Below are 18,356 nucleotides of genomic sequence, written 5' to 3' on the forward strand. Positions count from 1 at the left end.
CGTCGCGTACGTGGCTGGTAACACGCCTTGCCGGTTGTTGTTTTTGTTTTAGTTGGACCGCTGCTGCGAATGTTGCAACAACTTGTCAAACATTTGAATTACAGTTACGTAAAGCTTGCCCCAAAGCCTCCAAGCCTCGGGCGCCGCCGCCGCCGCCGCCGCCAACAACAACAACAACAGCAACATCAACTTTGGCCAAATTTGGCTAAATTTAATGAAGCAATTAAATGGCTATAAAAATAAAAAAAAGCACTTGTTTTTTACTTAGCTTGTTGATGTTGCCGCATGGCAACATTTACAAAAATTTGGCATTTGAGGCTTGAAAATCTATGAAACAAATCAAACATTTACATTTAAAGCAATGAAAAGAACGAAAATTATATTTCACTCTTACTTAACCTAAATTTGCTTATATTTGATCTTATCTGGTTCGATTTAAACTCCTTTTTGAACTCAATCCACTAAAGTTGACAAAAATCAACAAATAAGCTTGAAGTTGAAACTGAATTTAAACATAATCAGTTTCTCAAAATCATTATATTTAAATATTTATATATATAATTGAATAAAATTGAATTAAATTACAAAATTAGTTGGTTATTTGAAATACCATGTAATATAAGTGGTGTACAGTTTGAGAGCGACTGATTTGGCTCGCTTAATCGCAATTCTGAGAATTCTCGCTAGACTTTCAATTAGTCACGCGCGCCCCAAAGCCATTGAGGCATAAATCTAGACATTGTTGTGGCCAGAGTGTGCGGCAAGCCAAGCTGACAGATAGTCTGACAGACGGATAGACGGACAGATTGACAGACAAACTGACTGACTATCTGGCTGACAGTCGCAGTCGCAGTCGCTTTCTGGCCGCTGTTCTGGCCGCTCTTGGCGGCTGTTTTGCTGCCTTTTGCTGACTTGCGGACATGCCAAACAAGCGAGAAAAATATTTTAAGCTGTCAAATCGTTGACACATGCCTGTCTCGCTGTTATTATTGTTGTTGCTGTTGTTGTAAATCACTCGATTAGTCTAATTGTTAAAATCAACTCGGCGACTTCGACATTTTTGTCGCCCATGAAAATGTGAAACGCCAACGTTGAATGTCAAGTTTTCGTCAGAGGTCATAAATTTGGTTCTATTTCTCCGTGGGGATTTTTGTCTGTCATCTGTTTTGAGACGGCAGCGAGCAGATTTCTTCTAATTTCTTTTTAAACAGTTGTGACAAATGCTTTAAATATTTCCAGTCCCAAAACATACATGAAATTAAGCAATACCTATTGGAGTTGGAGCATTGGAATTAGGGAATGGATATGGAAACGAGTGAGTAGCTTAAAGGTATAAATATAAGCGACAAATTGATTAATATTTATGTCCCTCTGACATTTCTCTCCTCGCAGTATTTTCATAGTTATGTGGAGTTATTACCTTATATGCAAGATATATTCAACTATAAACTTTTCTTTCTTTGTTACCAATCCATCTTGCCCACCCAACAATCCATTAGGCATTTCTTTCATCCCAAGCTTACGGCTCTTTAAAACTCTATTGAGTGCTAACAATGCGTAAAAGTGTTAATTGAAATTCCATTGGGGCCAGAAGCAATAAAGTATTACCCAAACACATACATGCGCATACGGTCAGAAATACATTTCTGCTCTTGCAGCTGCTTAGCTAATAATCATCATCATCATCATCATCATCAGAAGGATCATTAAGATCCGTATAATTATCGGAAACTTTCTCTATATGGCAATTAAGTGCTGAAATATCATCTGCTTAGCATCAGCCGACACAAAGTTGACATTTCAAGTGCAGTTTGCACTCGAGCCTCATCGTTTGTTTGCCTCGTTGCCAACAACAAATATTCCCCCCTGTTTCATATGATTTTTTTCAATGTTTTGATATTATTCTTTCATTGCCATATGCCGTCGAAGAGAACAGACAAGGCAAAGACTGCTTCGAGAATATGGAAGTGTACACTTAATTAAAACGTGCAGAGAACCGGGGAACAAAACTGCCGACTGCCGACTCCGACTCCGGCACTGATTTAAAATTAAAAACAATGTTCTCGCATATGCCTCTAGCAAGTATGAGAGATTTATGACAGCCATGCGTTCCAAGAGTTATTAATAAATAATGAACGGGAGCACCAGCTTGCCAACACAGTCGAATAAATATTTAAATTGGATCCTACGTTAATTAACATTGTCAGTAGATCGCTACAGTACTCTGGAGTGCAAAGTTTGCCCAAAAAAAAATCGAATTACCTTTTATGGATGCGTTGTGGACTCTATGTATATGTCAGTCTCAGCTCTGCTGACAATTTTCAATTTTAACTACAATTGACACATGTTGAACTGAATTTTTGGTCAGATGGCGACAGACCAAAAAAAAAAAAAAAAATGGCATCAAAATGTCAGAAGAAACATTTAACTAAAGAAAAAAAACCAAAAGCTTGTGCGACTTTTAAATGTTCCCATGACTTTTGTTAGTGGTGTTGGCAGAGGGCAGCGCCAGTCGATGATATTTCCATCTGAACTGAAAGGGATTGGGAGACGGGAGGGCAAACTTCAACACATCAACGGCATGTGTCAAAATTTACACGCTCTCTTTACGTTGATTTTGCATCAGCGAGTCTGTCACACAATTTTTGATTTATTTTTCAGTTTACATTATTTTTTATTTTTTTCGCGACTGATGAATGTGCTTAAAGTTCAACAATATGTAGGATGGGAAGTTGTTTCTGCCAGAGAAAAGTATTTAAAAGAGGCTTCAGTTTTAAGTACTATATAGCGATCTATAATAAAAAATAACACTGTCTTTACTCGACTGCATTGAATGTGAAGGTGATTAAAGTATCTTTTATTTTCTTTCAATATTCGTTAAAAACTTTTTTTATTTGGAGGAACTATTAAAAATACTTGGAGAAAACTTTGTTTAGTTGGAATATTTACAGTAAATTTATGCGATATTAAGTATCTATAAGAAAACCTTTTAATTTAATAGATTACTCAAGTCTTACTTTGGAACTTGTGCTTCAAGATAACAATATAACATCATATATAGTAGCTTTTCAGCACATTTTTAGCGCCGCTAATAGATACATAAAAAATTTTATAGATCGATCTTAAGACCCGGAAATCGTTTCACATCATTCGTAATTGAAGAAAGTCGCCGCTTGCCCGTAAGATGATATGACTTAATCAAAACTCCATCAGAGCGAATTTATGATTGTCATTTTGAGCATTAGCATGTATTAGCTAGTGACCGGTTCCAAAACTCGATCCAAGCCCACTGCGATCATATTTCATGTGCACAGCATCTAATGACCGGTGACAAGTCCAAGGCGCAAATGGATCATAGAACTGGCGTTAAATCGATTGTAAATGAATGACAAGTCAGCGGCTTGATTACAAACAGGATCACAACTTCGCTGTCACACGAGATCAACCACTCCATGGGGGTTGTCTATGACCCAGACTCCGACCAGGACTCACCTGTTTCAGATCCAATGTAATGGTTACATACTCAAACTGACGTCCACCCTGCAACGTGGGCGATTGCCACCAGCTCTCCTCGAAGCTGGGCGAGATCAGCGACTCTATGGGTCGCTGCTTGGAACGATCCGAGCTATGGGCATTACAGGTGCCACAGTGCTTGGCCCAGTTACGATGCGGATAGGCATCCACCACTTTGCAGTACTCCTCAGCACCATTCTGGCCACAGGTCGCATTCACTGTAATCGAGGCGCGTGGCGCCACATTGAAGAGAGGCGGAAAAAGTCCACCAATATTGGCGGCCTCGTCCGCCTGTTGATTGTTACGTAGCCGCAAATCTGTAAAACAAAAACAATGCGTATTGAGTTTAATGGGTTTTATATCGAAATGGCTAAAAAAATATTGGTTTTCTGCCGAGTAAAATTTGCTTTCAGTTTTGCTCTACAGAGCAAGGGAAGTATTTCATAAAAATGCTGGAACGTAGCCATTAAATGCTTCACTTAAGCTCATTTCTAAAGCAACTGAACATAAAGCTGTCAATAATATATATGCTCATCCGAATTGGCTTCCTATGCTCCGTCTACAATGTAGTTGACAGTTTTTCCCATGTCAATCAATTTAATTGGTGAAACAAGTCAAGCTCAAGCCCTCATACATGGCCCATAAATCACTGAGCAGCTGTTCGCTGCACATTCAGTCTCTGTCTTTGGTCATATTGTTGATTGGCCAGCATGAAAAATGTATCTCACGGTTGCAGATAGATAGCCATAAAAAAAAAACGACAACTTTCGAGATAAAGTTTATCGCTGGCCAGCAGCGCAGTTGGTAGCAGCTGAGCTCCCAAAGTTAGCAATGTTGACCTGGTATGCGATTTGCATGTTTGCTCGCTCAAAATTGCAATTGCTGCTGTTTCTATCAATGTATCTAGCTGGCATTGTCGCTTTTGTTGTTGTTGCTGTTGGTGTTGCTGTTGGTGTTGGTGTTAGCCATGTGCACTTTTGGCAAATGTCAACAAAAACTTTTCGCATTTGTGTGTGCCATGAAAAATGTTGACGTAATTGCTGTGAAATTGCTATATGCATAGGTATATCTGCGAGTCAACTCAAAAAGTTTTGCCAGAACTTAAAATTGAATAGATAAGTTTGCTAAATGTGTGGAGCTTCCAAAAGTTTAAATGAATATGTGAATTAAATCATTTTCTTACAAATATTGCTCGCCTAAGTTAAATAAGTAGGTTCTGTAAGCATGTAAAGAAGTAATTAAAAAGATAAATGCTATAGATAAAACGAAAACTTAAATATTTTATGCTAAACTTGAGATCATTTGGAAAATGAAGTCAAAGATGTTGCCAACAATTTGTTGTAATAAATACATTTTGTTTTTGCTTCGCTTTCAGTTTCTGAGTTTCCACAATTTTTCCTTTAATATCTTCACACACCGATTGTGCCAATTCGAAATTAAAACCATCACCAGGCAGTAGAGGAAAACTTCATAAAACTCTGATCACTTTCACCTAACACTAAATTTATTTCGACAGCCAAACTGTAATTATTTAAATGAGCCGAAACAAATGAACAGATAGCCAGTGAAAAGGCAAAACAAATTCGCTTTGGGCACCACCGGGGCAAGGTGTGAAAAGTGGCAAACCGAGAAAAATTATCGGCAGCTGTCAAAATGCTGTGGTACATGCAAATGGCATTTAAATGTTTTGACAAATAACAAATCTGCAGTAGCTAAAATTTTGACTCCACTCAACACCCAAACAGAGTTGCTATATTCATTCCACGCTCCCCTCTGCATCTGTATCTGGAATAGGTTGCCCACGCCGTGTGCAAGTTTACCATGCGCTGACAGCTAGAGTGAGAAAAGTTTTGCTGATTAAATGTTTTGACAAATTGAACGCACCTGAAAAATATATGCGCTTAGAAAATGCACAAAGCATTAAACACATTAATTACTTAATAGATTAACAGATTGAGCAATTTTTAATAGCGGCAGTAAACAATCCATAAAATGTAGCTAAAAGAAAGCCGAAAGAAGAAGCGATTTGAAATTACTGCACAGAACATCAAACTAGAAGATTTTGGTTCTCCATTATTTAATCTTTAAAAGTGGCTATATGGGTTTTTTTTTAATGTTGTTTGGATTAGTTGAGAAGCAAATTGACCAAAATGGAAACAATTTGTAAAAGCAACCCACAAAAAAACCAATAATAGATGCATCAGCCAACAACTTGTATTCCCACTTTATTAAAGAGTATTCAGGCTGAAGTGTAAGAAATTTAGTGATTGCTTCAGGTTTTGATTAATTGCGAACCATTATGGGCACACGCATGAGTCGGGAGACTCTGATACTGCAGCTCAACAGCAATTGGAGGCAGCTGTGTTGTTGTTGCTGCTGCTTGTGTTGATGTTGCTACCACGACTTGCATAGTTGAAAGCATTTTACTGTTTTCTGCATTTTATTCATATCGACCTGACCGTCGAATAGCACACAAACATATTTTCACTATTTTTGGATGTTGTCTTATGCACAGCTGTGCATTTTATTTGGACTCATCCAGCTGCCTGGTTTATTGTGTTTCCTATCGTTTCTTCGGGGGGCAATTATGTATATAAACAGACAGCGTAGTTGGCATAAATTACTTATATCTCCTAGTTGCAAGCTGCTTATTAAGTTGTTGAAGTTAGACTCCAACTTCAAAGAATGCTGCAGCAAATTGCCAACTGTCCAACTTCAAACTGAACTTCCTGTCAACTTCCAAACCGCGTTTTACTGCCGCTTTCTGTTTTGCATAACTAAATTGCCTTAGATGCATCAGTGTTGACCCGTCCAAAATGGTTTTGCAATAAAAAAAATGATATTCGGTAGCCAAAGTAGCTGCCAAAATATCTGATGACGGCACTCACTCAACCAACAGCCAAAATTTATTAATAATAATAAAAAATTACTGCTGCCCAAAAAAAATCCCAAAAAAAGCAACACTGACAGTGTTGCAGTAGGGCTTAAACGACTGTGGAATACTCTGATACCATTAAAAAATTATGAATACAGATTTTAATTTGGTTAAATTTAAAGGTTCGTAGTTTTATATTTATATATCAATCTTTGAATCTCCACTATTGCTTCAATTTGTGAGAGAACGCCAATTTCCAGAGACATAAAATTGTCAAAATTGATGCGATCCTCAAGATCAAGACTACTTTTAAAGTTAAAAACGCGATTCTGGTTTGAAATTCATTCAAAAATTTAGGAGTCATAACTTTTCAAAACATTTCAGCCATAACTTTGTCTGAAATGACTTTGAGATTATGTATATTTAATATAGTATATAGTCTCAAGGGTGCCAAGAAAAGTTGCATTCATACAACGGTCGACGGACAGACAGCTTGACTGACATTGCACAAAACCAATATACGGCAGAGAGTATCAAAAATCACTACAACTGGAGGACTGGAGAATGACGTTGCTGATGATGTCTGATGTGAGGCGGCAGCGTGACGAAAACAAACTTTATGCATCTTGACAGGCCGCCCAGCTACCGGAGAGCGTATGGATGGATGGATGGATGGATGGATGGATGGATGAATAGCTGCTTGACTGGTTGCTCGGTTGCTTGGCTGATGATGGACCAACGAAAACAGCAATCAAAATATGGCCATAAATAGGCGGCCAAAAGCTGCGAGGAGACTTGCCACTCGAAGCTTTGCTTTTGGGCGACTGCTCAAACGGCTCAATTACAAATGGCGACAATGGTTAGCATATGACTTGATGATGCTGCCGGCACGAGCAGCTTTTGAAACTTGATGGAATACATATTGGAACATTATATTTTTCGCGGAATTTTAGCTTAATGAAAAGTAATCAAATTTAATGCGTTGAGCACGAAGATGGTTATAAATTAAGTTAAGGGAGTGCAAAGAACAAATACAGCAAATTTTATGATGATGATATTGAATATTGAAATGTATGATTAAGATATGCGCAGAATAGCTTCACATCCACGATTCAAATCAGTAAATATTTAATATGTATGTCATATGCAAATATACACTAAGAATGCTCTAGCACCTTTTTAGGATTTACTAGTTCACTTAAGCCAACTGTGTGAATTATGCAGAGACAGACACTTGGCATGGCATTGGAAATGGATTTTGAAGGGAACAAAGACAACACATTCGTCAACACCTCGTTGGTTTTGTCACACAATTTCCTCGAACAATTTTTCGCAACCAAATAGAAGAAAGGTTCAATTCAAACATCCGCATTGCGAAGCAGCGGGGAAGGTGGAGGTTTCCAAATGCATCAACTTGAAAAGCAGTGTGCAGCAGAGAGCTTAGAACTTGTGGCAGATGACTGCCACAGCGAATGCAGTGTTTACGATGGGGTGGACGGGGTGGGAGGCTACGGGGGCGTGCTGGCGATGCGGTTGGGAATACTTGAAAAATTAATGTACCCGCTCCGTGTTGGCAGCCAAATGGTTGACTGGCACTGTTCTCTGCTGCAGGCCGGCTCGGGAAAATGCCTAGACAAATGTCAAATATTTATTGAAAATAAACAAAACGGGCAAACAAATAAACAAACTGACAAACAAGACGGCAAACTGAGAGCTGGACAGGGAGTACTACAGGGAGTGGTGGGTCGGGGGAGGGTCAAAAGCGCACATTTCCAAGAAAATAAATAAAATGAAGGAACGTAGAACAACTCCGAGCATCAAACTGACCAGAACTGAGGATGTTTGGACATGCATCAGCGCACCACTGCAGCCATGCCACCAAGCAACCGATCCGACGGCGTTGCAGCAGCAGCCAGTCAACATGAAAGCCGTACCGGGAACTTGCCACAGCTCCAAGTGGATGGGATGCTGCTGTTAACGTTTCATTCGGTGGGTGCTTCAAAAGCGAACGGACGGGTTCACAACCAACGAGAAAGAGACAGAGAGAGGCCGATATCAAGTGAGAGAGAGAGAGAGTGGGAGAGAGAGAGAGAGAGAGAGAGACACAACGCGTTGAAATCAGGCTGGGGCTACCGGCGTTCTCGACGTGCTCAAGTGGAGCCCAGTTACAGCTCCATGTGCGGAGCTTCACTGTTCAAGTTGGGCTTTAGAAAAATATTTATGCATGCCTGCACCTTGATGATGATCATAACAATGATGATGATCGTTGGTCGATGACTTTGCTGTGGGTTATGCAAGTAATGCTTGATTTGGTATTGAAGACTGGTAGCTGGTAGCTGGTAGCTGGTAGCACTTGGCGTTGTTTTGATGACTCACACAGACACAATCAAGCTGCCTGCCTGACAGCTTGCTGTAGCGGGAGGTGACTAAAATCAGCGAGACTAATTCGAGTGCTGCACATTGGGTGGCTATTAAGGAGAGGTGTCAGTACATGAATCTGAAAGGGGTCTGTGGGGTGAGAGTGATGAGTGATGTTGAGGGACTTTACATCTGCTTGGAATGAAGTGAGTGAGAAATCTGAAATAAAATTAACACAGCTAAGCAAATGAGATGAGATATTTTAAATGCAGAGAACAATCTTGAGAGATGTGCCCCTTAAGCCCCATTTCCCTGTTTTGGACAACCTTAGAAACACATCACAACTCCCCACTTAATTCCACAAACTTAATTAACTCATTTTGTCAATATGCCCACGCTGACAAAGTATCGCAGAACCGGCAGTTAACTGTTTAGTTGGAGTCTCTGGAGTCTCGATGTCGTCACCTCTGTTAATTAAGCGACTTGTTTCGCCTGAGCGCCTAAACCACTCGGCTTTTATCTAATCGCAAATCGAAATTGTGTAAGCTACTGGCGGAAAAAAGTTAGTAAGTATATAATAAGTATAAGAGTTGTTGTGGGCAATCTGCCAAAGATCTCAACGTGTAGCGGTTCATTTAATAATTTAATATTAGTGGCACAGCATCACGAGCAATACTTTTCGTTGGATAATTCGATTTTGGGCTTACAACACTTGCTGCACTTGCTGCACTTGCAGCGATAATTATCACGATTTATGGGCCCAAAAGCTCTTATCGAGCACTTGCAATCGGCTTCGCGTTCACCCGTTCATTCATTAAGGCGAAAAGGCGTCGAAATGTGTTCGAAATGGCTTTTCTATGTGGACACTGGAAAATTTGCCTTGTCTTGTTTGCCAATCACTTGATATGCATTTGCGTCGAGTTGTTTCGGGGCCCCAACAAATATTTACCCGCAATGCGTTAGCCAACACTGCAACGTCCAAGCTGCACATGCGCAGTTTTGAGGCCTCTCAAAAGTCATATCGCCCTCATTACTTACGTCTGACTGCGTTTTGGTTGAGCTTTAGTCGTCATTTGATATATGATATATATTTCGGATTTTGGGCTTAAATCACAGCACAGACACGAGTCACAAGTCACAACCAATCGCCCACACTCCAATGATGTTTTTTTTGTTTTTTTATTCGGGCTCACTCTTTTTAGCTGTTAATTTGTCATAAGCTGTCAGTTCTTATTAAGAAAAGCGCACGTTGTTGAGTGCGAGACTCGCATCATAATGTCATAATTAAATTTATAAACTCTGAGTCAGCGCATCAGCAAAAATCAAAAGCATTTGCTGCAGTCTGCCAGACAAACGGCACAGGAGGGCCCAAGACAGGCACGTCGCCAACATTGTCTAGACAGGCTCGGATTAACGCTTTAGAAGAATTATAAAAGACTCGTATTTGGTTGGAATTTCTGCATGAGGTTGGACATGTTTTTGAGGTTTATATATGAGCATTCTTAAGGAATTTCCAGTTGCTGCTTGTCTACAGATCTCTGCACAGAAAATAAAGAAACAATATTCAAAATACTTTTAAAAATAGATGTAATCTATTAAAGCAATTTATTTGTGTATGCAACCTGAACATCCGCCAGCAAGTAGCCATTCCCTTTTCCAGCACTTTTACTCTGGCGAGAGTGTTAATGTTTTTACTTTTGCCTTGGCTTCGATCAACGTCAAATATAAAAGTAAAACTAGAAATTTCATGTGACTTTTTTATAGTTGTGAATTCATTTGGAAAGGGAAAAAGATGATCAGTTGAAGTATTTTTTAACTCAATTTCGGCGACAAGTCAATTGCAATGCGCCATAAAAACATTATATTTACGAGCCTGATCAAACTTTAGTGCATTTTAACGAGTTGGCAGCACCATGATTTAAGTGGGTCGCACAGTTACAGTATGGAAATCAGCTGCTAATCCAAGTGACAGCCATTAATGGCACACGCTGCATGCGATCAGCAATAAACAAATTCATTTCACCCGACACATAAAACTCACTAACGTTTCGCCCAGGAACAAGTTTAAAAAATAGAAGAAAAAAAATACACCATTTCGAACCATTCAATAAATCTTCAAGCTGCTGGCAAACTTTTTGGCCAACAAAAAGCAAAAAAAAAAAAACAAAAGTCTATCAAGCGGACTTGTAAACTATTTAATTAGTACGTACGTGCCGTCGTGTTAGTTTTGGCTGTAAAAAGGCGCCGCCGGAGCAGGCAAGCAGTCAATCGGTGTCAGCCCACGATAGCTCCAGGCGCCGCTTAGCCATTTGATGGCGCCGCCATCTGGCCAGCTGGCCAACAGTCCAAAAACTCATGTTCGTTTAGGCCATTTTGTCGCTGCTTTTGTCTTGCATTGTATTTTATGGCATATGCAATCTGCAATAACTACACAGTTAACAATCTTTTCTTATACTTCCAATTTAGATAGTCTCTGAGATTTACAGAGATTTGACGAATTGTCAGGCATACAGACTAACTTGGAATTAAATATGTCGCTTGCTTTTAAATGAGAATTTAGAATTGCACAACGGTTCTTTCAACTTTCCTTATTATATATATTATACCAGATTATATGATTCCGGTATAAATATACAAATAAAATAAATATCACAGTCAATCACTGTTTAGGATAGGATAGACAGTTGTCGGCCAATAAAGCCAACTCACTTAGGCCACAGGCACAGTCAATTAAATTGTCAACTAAAATTGTTTACTGTGTAAATATCAGCTGTGCCTGTCTAATTGTATTGTGTCTCTGTTATATGTTGGAATTACGTTGAAGAAATTGCGTTAATTTGCTTGTTTACGTTGTTGTCTACGCTGTTGATGTTGTTGTTGATGTTGCTTATCTGTTGGCTTGCTGTGTATTTATCTTCAACAAATTTTTATCGCCTGAACTAACCAAGTAAACTAACCAGTTATCGGCTAGTGCAATTTGATAAGCGCTTATCCTGTCGTGTCACTAAAATGCTGATTTTGATTAGCAATTAGAGTTTTATTGAACAAGCTGACTTCAAGCTGAGCTCAGCTTGAAGTTTTTGCCATTCCAAGCAGATTTTTCCTATTTAATTGAGTGGCGTAACCCAAAAGCTATTAGCGGATTGCGTCTAAGTTGGTAATTTTCTATCTTTATTTAGTCAAGTTGTAAATAAGTTTTTAAACAAATGTGACAAGTCTATTTGATAGTTATCACAACACTTTTTGTCTATAAGCTTTTTGGTGATTGCTTATTTAGCTTTGAAGTTATTATTATATATTTTTAAGCACAAAATTGTATTGTAGTTGAGTGTATATTCAATACTATTTTCTATACCTTATATCTAGCATATATTAGACGCCAAGACATTTGAAGGTCATACAACAACATACTCGAGCACAGAGTACATCTCTATTGAAGTTCTATTGTCAAAATATACAATATATTTGCGGTTTTTCGATGATGACTTCGCATTCATTAATTCAGATTAGCAATATTTGAAGTAACTCATGAGATACGCTTGTGCAGTCTCTTCAGCATTGTATCTCAAGGATGCACGAAAAAAACACGCAAATAATTATGACAGACGCAGACATTATATAATATTTTGCTATGAAATAAAACTGAAATCTGGTCAAATTTCAAGCGAAAAATGTACTTAAGTATTCATCTCGTTTTTGTAATTAAAGAAATGCCAACAACTGAGCGGACTTTTGGCGTTTGAAGTCAACTGGCAACAGGTTTCGAATAATAACAAATCGACTTGAAGTCGTATTAATTAAGCAATTTGTCAGGCGACGCGTCGATCCCGCCTCAGATCCCGATCCAAATGGTTAGCTGAAATCCAAACCGAATCACTTTGCATGTCACACGTCAATTTCTCTACTATTGATTCGTGTTTGGCCTCAGCCAACGAGACATTTGCGTTATTTAGAACACTAATCACGGCAGCTCCAAATGTTTCAATCCTTTTAAAGTTCAATCTCGACAAAGCTGTCAAAGATGCCTCCCCAGAAGAAAAGCCGCCAACGGCAGTCGACAGCTGCTGCTGTAGTTCCAGCTGTGAGACTCTAAGACTGTGTCTTGCGGCTGTATCTCAAGCTGCTGCTGCTTAGATAGCATCTGTATCTAAGGCTAAACCAGATCTAACCAGCTTCTTCTTTAGCTTTTGACGTGTCTGCGCCGCCTGCAGACAATTTGTTTTGTCGGGCATTTTCACAGTGATTTGACAGCAGGTTTTCATTTTTGAAATGTGGTTCTAGCCAGGCATTTTAATAGCGTTTTTGTGAATTGTAATTTCTCCGCATGCACTTCTCAGTTCAAAAAATCTTACAAGTGTTGTCAACGCCCACAACAACTTGAGTGCAAAATTACTTTACGCATTTTCCGCCTAATTTTCCCTGCTACTCAATGCATGAGTCATGCGTTAAGGCACGTTTCGGCATCTGTCCATCAGCTTGTACATTTATCTATCTGTCTGTTGCTTTTCCTGCTGCTGTTGCTGTTGTTGTTGTTTGTGGTTTGTTGTTGTTGCTTCCAGTTTGTAAATAGTCTGCACATTTGCAGCATGCTGATGGATATGCCCCAACCTAGCAACCAATTCTACTTGCTGTCGAGTCGTTGCCATATTCAAAATAGACTGGGCGAAAAGTTGTCGTCAATTGTCGGCACATTTGTTGAATTGTCAGACAGTCAGACACACAGTCTGTGGCGTACTTGCAGACTTAAGTTACAAAATGTTGTCGAGGAGGTCCTATATATCTGTGATTGATGACTCACTCGGAGAAAATCAGACAGAACAGTTATCGAAAGAGCGTCGAATACTAAATACCCTTGGTGATTTCAGTAGCCGAAATATAGCACCGGCCTTAGCAAAAATATTCACTTTCTAATCGATTTTGTCTATGGCTGATATTGAAGTTAGATATTGCCAAGGAAAACAATTGGTCATCTGATTAAAAGTATGTTACCTTATAGGTTACATTACGTGAGAAAATTCAAACACCCCTGCAAGGTTTTTACAAAATTAATTGCTTAAAGTAACTAAGTTATTAAAAATCCTTCATATATGTTCACAATACAAACAAAAGAATCTATATAATCAATCGAGGCATCCAAGTTTCGATCATTGTGTATCAAAGTTGCGCTCCAATATAATTCTTGCTTTTGAGTAAAAGTCGATTCACTGGTTCCATGTGTATTATTGTAGAGTTTAGATAAATCGTTCCCCATATTTGATAACTTAAGGCATACATAACAAAAGTTTGTTAAAAATAACATCAACTTCCAAGTAGTACTTGGAATTTAGACAGTTATTTCAATTCCAGATGTTTTACAGCAACTGCATCAAAGAGTGTGAACTCTGCCACACACACACACACTCACAAACCACATCCTGTGCTCTTACGCCAAATTAAATCAACACTTCTTCTATAAACTTCACTCAGCTCATTTTTATGCAGTTTTCATCATCTGCTCAAAGGGATAAACCGCAGCGAATGAAAGAAAATAAACAATTTGTTTTGATGGAAATTCTTTTAGCGCAAACATAAAGCATAATTAGTGCGGGGCCCAACTCTGTATGCATAATTTGTAATATTTATACAACACTTTCAAGTGTTGCTCAAAAGTAAGCAACACCCGTTTCCCTTCCCAGAAATCGAAAATCTTTTTCTTTTTTTATTCAAGGAGCGCTGTTCTCAACGTGTTGACATGATACTGAAATATTTGCTACGATTTAGGCTCGTTACGAGCCGCAGAGTGCAACAGGTAGAAAGCGTAATCTGATATCGGCTGAGTTATGGGGCATGATATGAGGTTCTTGCTTCTTCCAGAATGGACTGTGAGTGTGTGTTTAGCTTATCACATGGATCGACGAAAGTCGATACTTTTCGGCAACTCGCCGACTGAATGAAATGCATTTCAGTATTTACTTTGAGTGCCAGTGTGCTGGAAAGCCCGTTGTCAAGGCATTTATCAATGAAGTTCAATGACAGTTGTTGCAGCTTTCGATCAACGATAGTTTATCAGCTTAAATATTGACAAATGGCTCGATAAAGACGCCGCAAGACGCAACAAGTTCGTCCGCGACATCGACATTGAATGTATTCAGTTCAGATAGTGTTAAACATGTAGTCGCAACACGACAACGATGACATTGATGAGTGCTTAAGGCTGATAACTGAGGTGTAAAAACGTGGAACGATGAACACAACTTGAATATGAAATGACAGATGTGATGAAGACACCAAGCTCAACTAAGTTGAGTGCAATCAGCTATTTTAACGTTCTCAAAGGAGTTTAGCAAACTAGAACCACTTTCTGAATTGTAAGATATATCAAACTTAAGAATTTATTGTGATTAAATATGATTTGTAGGAAAAGAGAAAGACTTCAACTTCTAAATTATCTTAAAAATGTATTTAAATCATGTAGAACCTTGATTCCTAGAAAACTTATAACCCTATTGTTTAAACTTCTTATGTGTTTGGTTAGTATTATGGTAAGAAGTTCCTTTATTAGCATGTTATTTCATAAATATTTCATTTTCAAATTTCCACTTAATTAATTTCTTGGGTAATCCTCATAATACCTATTAAGCTACCAATCATCTCATATAGCTTTCACTCATATCCATATCCAAAGAGTTTTTTCCTCATAATCAACATGTTGATAACTCAATCTGGTCTGAATTCTTGGGCATTAGGTGATCATTATCAGAACATTAGGTAGTTTACAAAATCATGTGGCACTGATGCGCCCTTTGGTTGACCCAATTTCTGGTATTCTGACCAAATTTATTGGAACTGCTGCAATCTCAATCAGAGCGCATTGCATTTTCATCTCCGCTGCCTCTGTCTCTGTCTCTCTCTCTCTCTGCTTCTCTTCCCTCTCTCTCTCCTATCTCAAGTGTCTGTGCTAACGAGCTACGAATTTGTTTTTCCACAGGCTGCACATCAACAGCCGCTGCCCGCTGACCCGTTAAATGTTCCGGTGGCCCCCTGAGACAGACCAGATAGGTAGACATAGCGGAGGGGGAGAAGTGAGGACTGCCGTCTGCTTGCCGGCGTCAATGTCTTATCAAAACGTAGTCTATAACAATAATTTATAGGCAACGCCAGTGAGGGCACTTCAAAGCTTTGTTGAACTGCCTGAATACATCAGATATCAGCCATCAATTAAGCATAAGTTTATTGCTAACCTAACCAAAATGATGTTCTTCCTACCTATGTAAACAGCACCACAATCCGTTGCTCTCCCAGGGAGTTGATCGGGAGTTTGCGAGCTGAGGAATTTCTATAGATCATTTTGTTCGTCGTCTGTGGGTCAATTCAAAGTTGTAGATCTTTTTGTTTTAAATACTCTGTAGTCTCTGCAAATGGGGAGGTATGCCACATGTACATCAATTGTGTAATTATTTTAAGCGTGTTTAATTTAAATCATATTCTATTCTCGACTTTAATCAATAGAAATATACTTTTAATCGATTTTTTTTTAAACTAAAGTCTTGTTCTTTTCTAAATACAAAATTTAAACATATAATTTCTGTTTACCATAAATGAAATAGTTATATTTTGGACCTGCGTACAAGGTAACTTCCAGTTAATCATCACAAGATTTCTACTTCTTTTTGGTTCGATTTGGTTACAAATGTTTGTTTGTTTGTTTATAGAAGTTATGTACAGCTACAAATTGCGTCGTGTTTTTGGATTTATGAATCCCAAATGGAATGTTTACATGTTATTTTGGTATTTTTTTTTTTTAGATGATCTATAAAAAACATTAAATGGCTGTTGGCTCTTTAGTTTTATGCTCTTAAGTGGTTTATTTATTGGAACTACATTTCAAAAGCGCGCCCGCAATTTGTATAGATATATTAGGTTTCCATATCAAATTACCAATCCCGAACCCAACTCTCGCATCCATTGTATTTCGTAGCTTTTGTTTATTTTTAATGAGTTCCACAATTGCCGCAACTCCACGGCGATTTCTTCTTCTACTACTTGGTGTTTATTGTTTTTGTGGAGTTTTGACATGAGTTTCTTCATATATCACATTTAACCTGTTGAGTTATTTTCAAATTGCTTTACATCTTCATCTCGTTTGTTTGGTTTATTCCCTTGTATTTTTTATCTACTTTATGTTTCTTATTGCTGCTCTGCTTAATATTTTGGCTACTTTATACATAATCCTGTAAAAGCCTGCAGCTGTTTGCTGCTGCAATCATGCACATCCGTTAGCCCTGGGCAAATTATTGCACAAACAACTCGAAAGACTGACAACAGGCCAGGTGTTTCAGCCCTATACTTGGTTTCCCCCAATGATCTGTAAAGTGCATTTAAATAAATTATCACAACAAAGAGCAATGGGCAACAAATTGCAGGTCAGATGCAACACAAAAGATGGAATGTTGGGGGATTTTTAAAGGGCGTTCCACATAAACAAGTTGTGATCGAAGAAATAGCTTGATTTATACCAAAAAATATATATCAATGTCATGAATAGTTTAATAAACAAAAAGTTGACAGGCTGTATGAAAGCTAACTCAATGAAAAGCAAGAGAAACTAAAGAAAAATGTTAGTAAATATAATATTGAAATAACTATTATAAGTATGTTCAGCGGATTTCTAAGGTAACCCATAATTCACGTAAGCTAATGCACCCAGACTTATCAATATGAACGATAAGAGTTGCTGCACTTATGATATTCCTAGTAAAACCACTTGGCAAATGCGTTTTTCGAAACCATTTTCTTAATAACAAATTATAACATTGAACACTGTCGAAAGCAAGTTCAAAACTTTTGCTTTTCACGCTTTGGACGGGCGAAGATTAAGTGTAAAAGGCAATAGGAAAGCGAACAGTAAAGTTCACTAAACTTCTACAACTTCACATGTCAATAAAAAATTAAAAACAAATAAAAGTCAATGACAGGCAGCAGCAGCAACAGCAACAACAACACAGAGTCGGGGGATATGGGGAAATGAGGGGAAACTGAGTTACACACAGTTCCGAGCTCTCTGCGGCATTTTCCCACAAATCTAAATGTCTAGCTCTTCGCATTGTGTAATGCAGTTAACAAGAAGCAAACAACAAAACAAAATAAAACAGCCGCGTTAAAAATCAATGAAGAATTGAAGAGCTGAAGAATGCATTCTCCAAACAATATTTTCAATGAGCAAACAGCAGCCGTTGCTGCTTTCCCGCTTGCCGTGTGTAAATATGAGTTAAAAGGAGTTGGCCCATGACTTACAGAATCGAGAAATATACATATACATACTTTATATATATATATATATATATATATATATATCCACACGTAGCAGCTAATGAGCTGATAAAGTGTGAGTGCCTGTGCTGATTAGCCATGGCTCAAAGCACAGCGACGACGACAATGACAAAAACAACGGAAATGCAAGCAGCGTGGGCTCTACCATGCAGTAGCATTGTATCTTTTCCCTAAATGTATCTGTAACTGTATCTGTATCTGTAACTTGTATCTGTTGCCCCTTGTTGACCCATTTCGAGCGGCGGCGCACACAGTAAACTTTCATTTTCTGTAATCTAAACAAGCCATCAATCAATTAATG

The 18,356-nt window shown here is 38.4% G+C and overlaps 1 protein-coding gene across 1 annotated transcript in view; it reads right to left on the bottom strand.

Annotated features, from left to right (window-relative positions):
* LOC6562217 (laminin subunit alpha-1) overlaps positions 1 to 18,356 on the bottom strand; it is a 77,976-nt gene that overhangs the window by 56,985 nt on the left and 2,635 nt on the right. Inside the window, exon 2 of the mRNA XM_043214480.1 lies at positions 3,493 to 3,830. Coding sequence (XP_043070415.1) covers positions 3,493 to 3,830 — 338 coding nt within the window. The remainder of the gene's footprint in view (positions 1 to 3,492; positions 3,831 to 18,356) is intronic.

The sequence above is a fragment of the Drosophila grimshawi genome, unplaced genomic scaffold, assembly GCF_018153295.1.
Source record: "Drosophila grimshawi isolate 15287-2541.00 unplaced genomic scaffold, ASM1815329v1 contig_1377, whole genome shotgun sequence".
NCBI lineage: Eukaryota > Metazoa > Arthropoda > Insecta > Diptera > Drosophilidae > Drosophila > Drosophila grimshawi.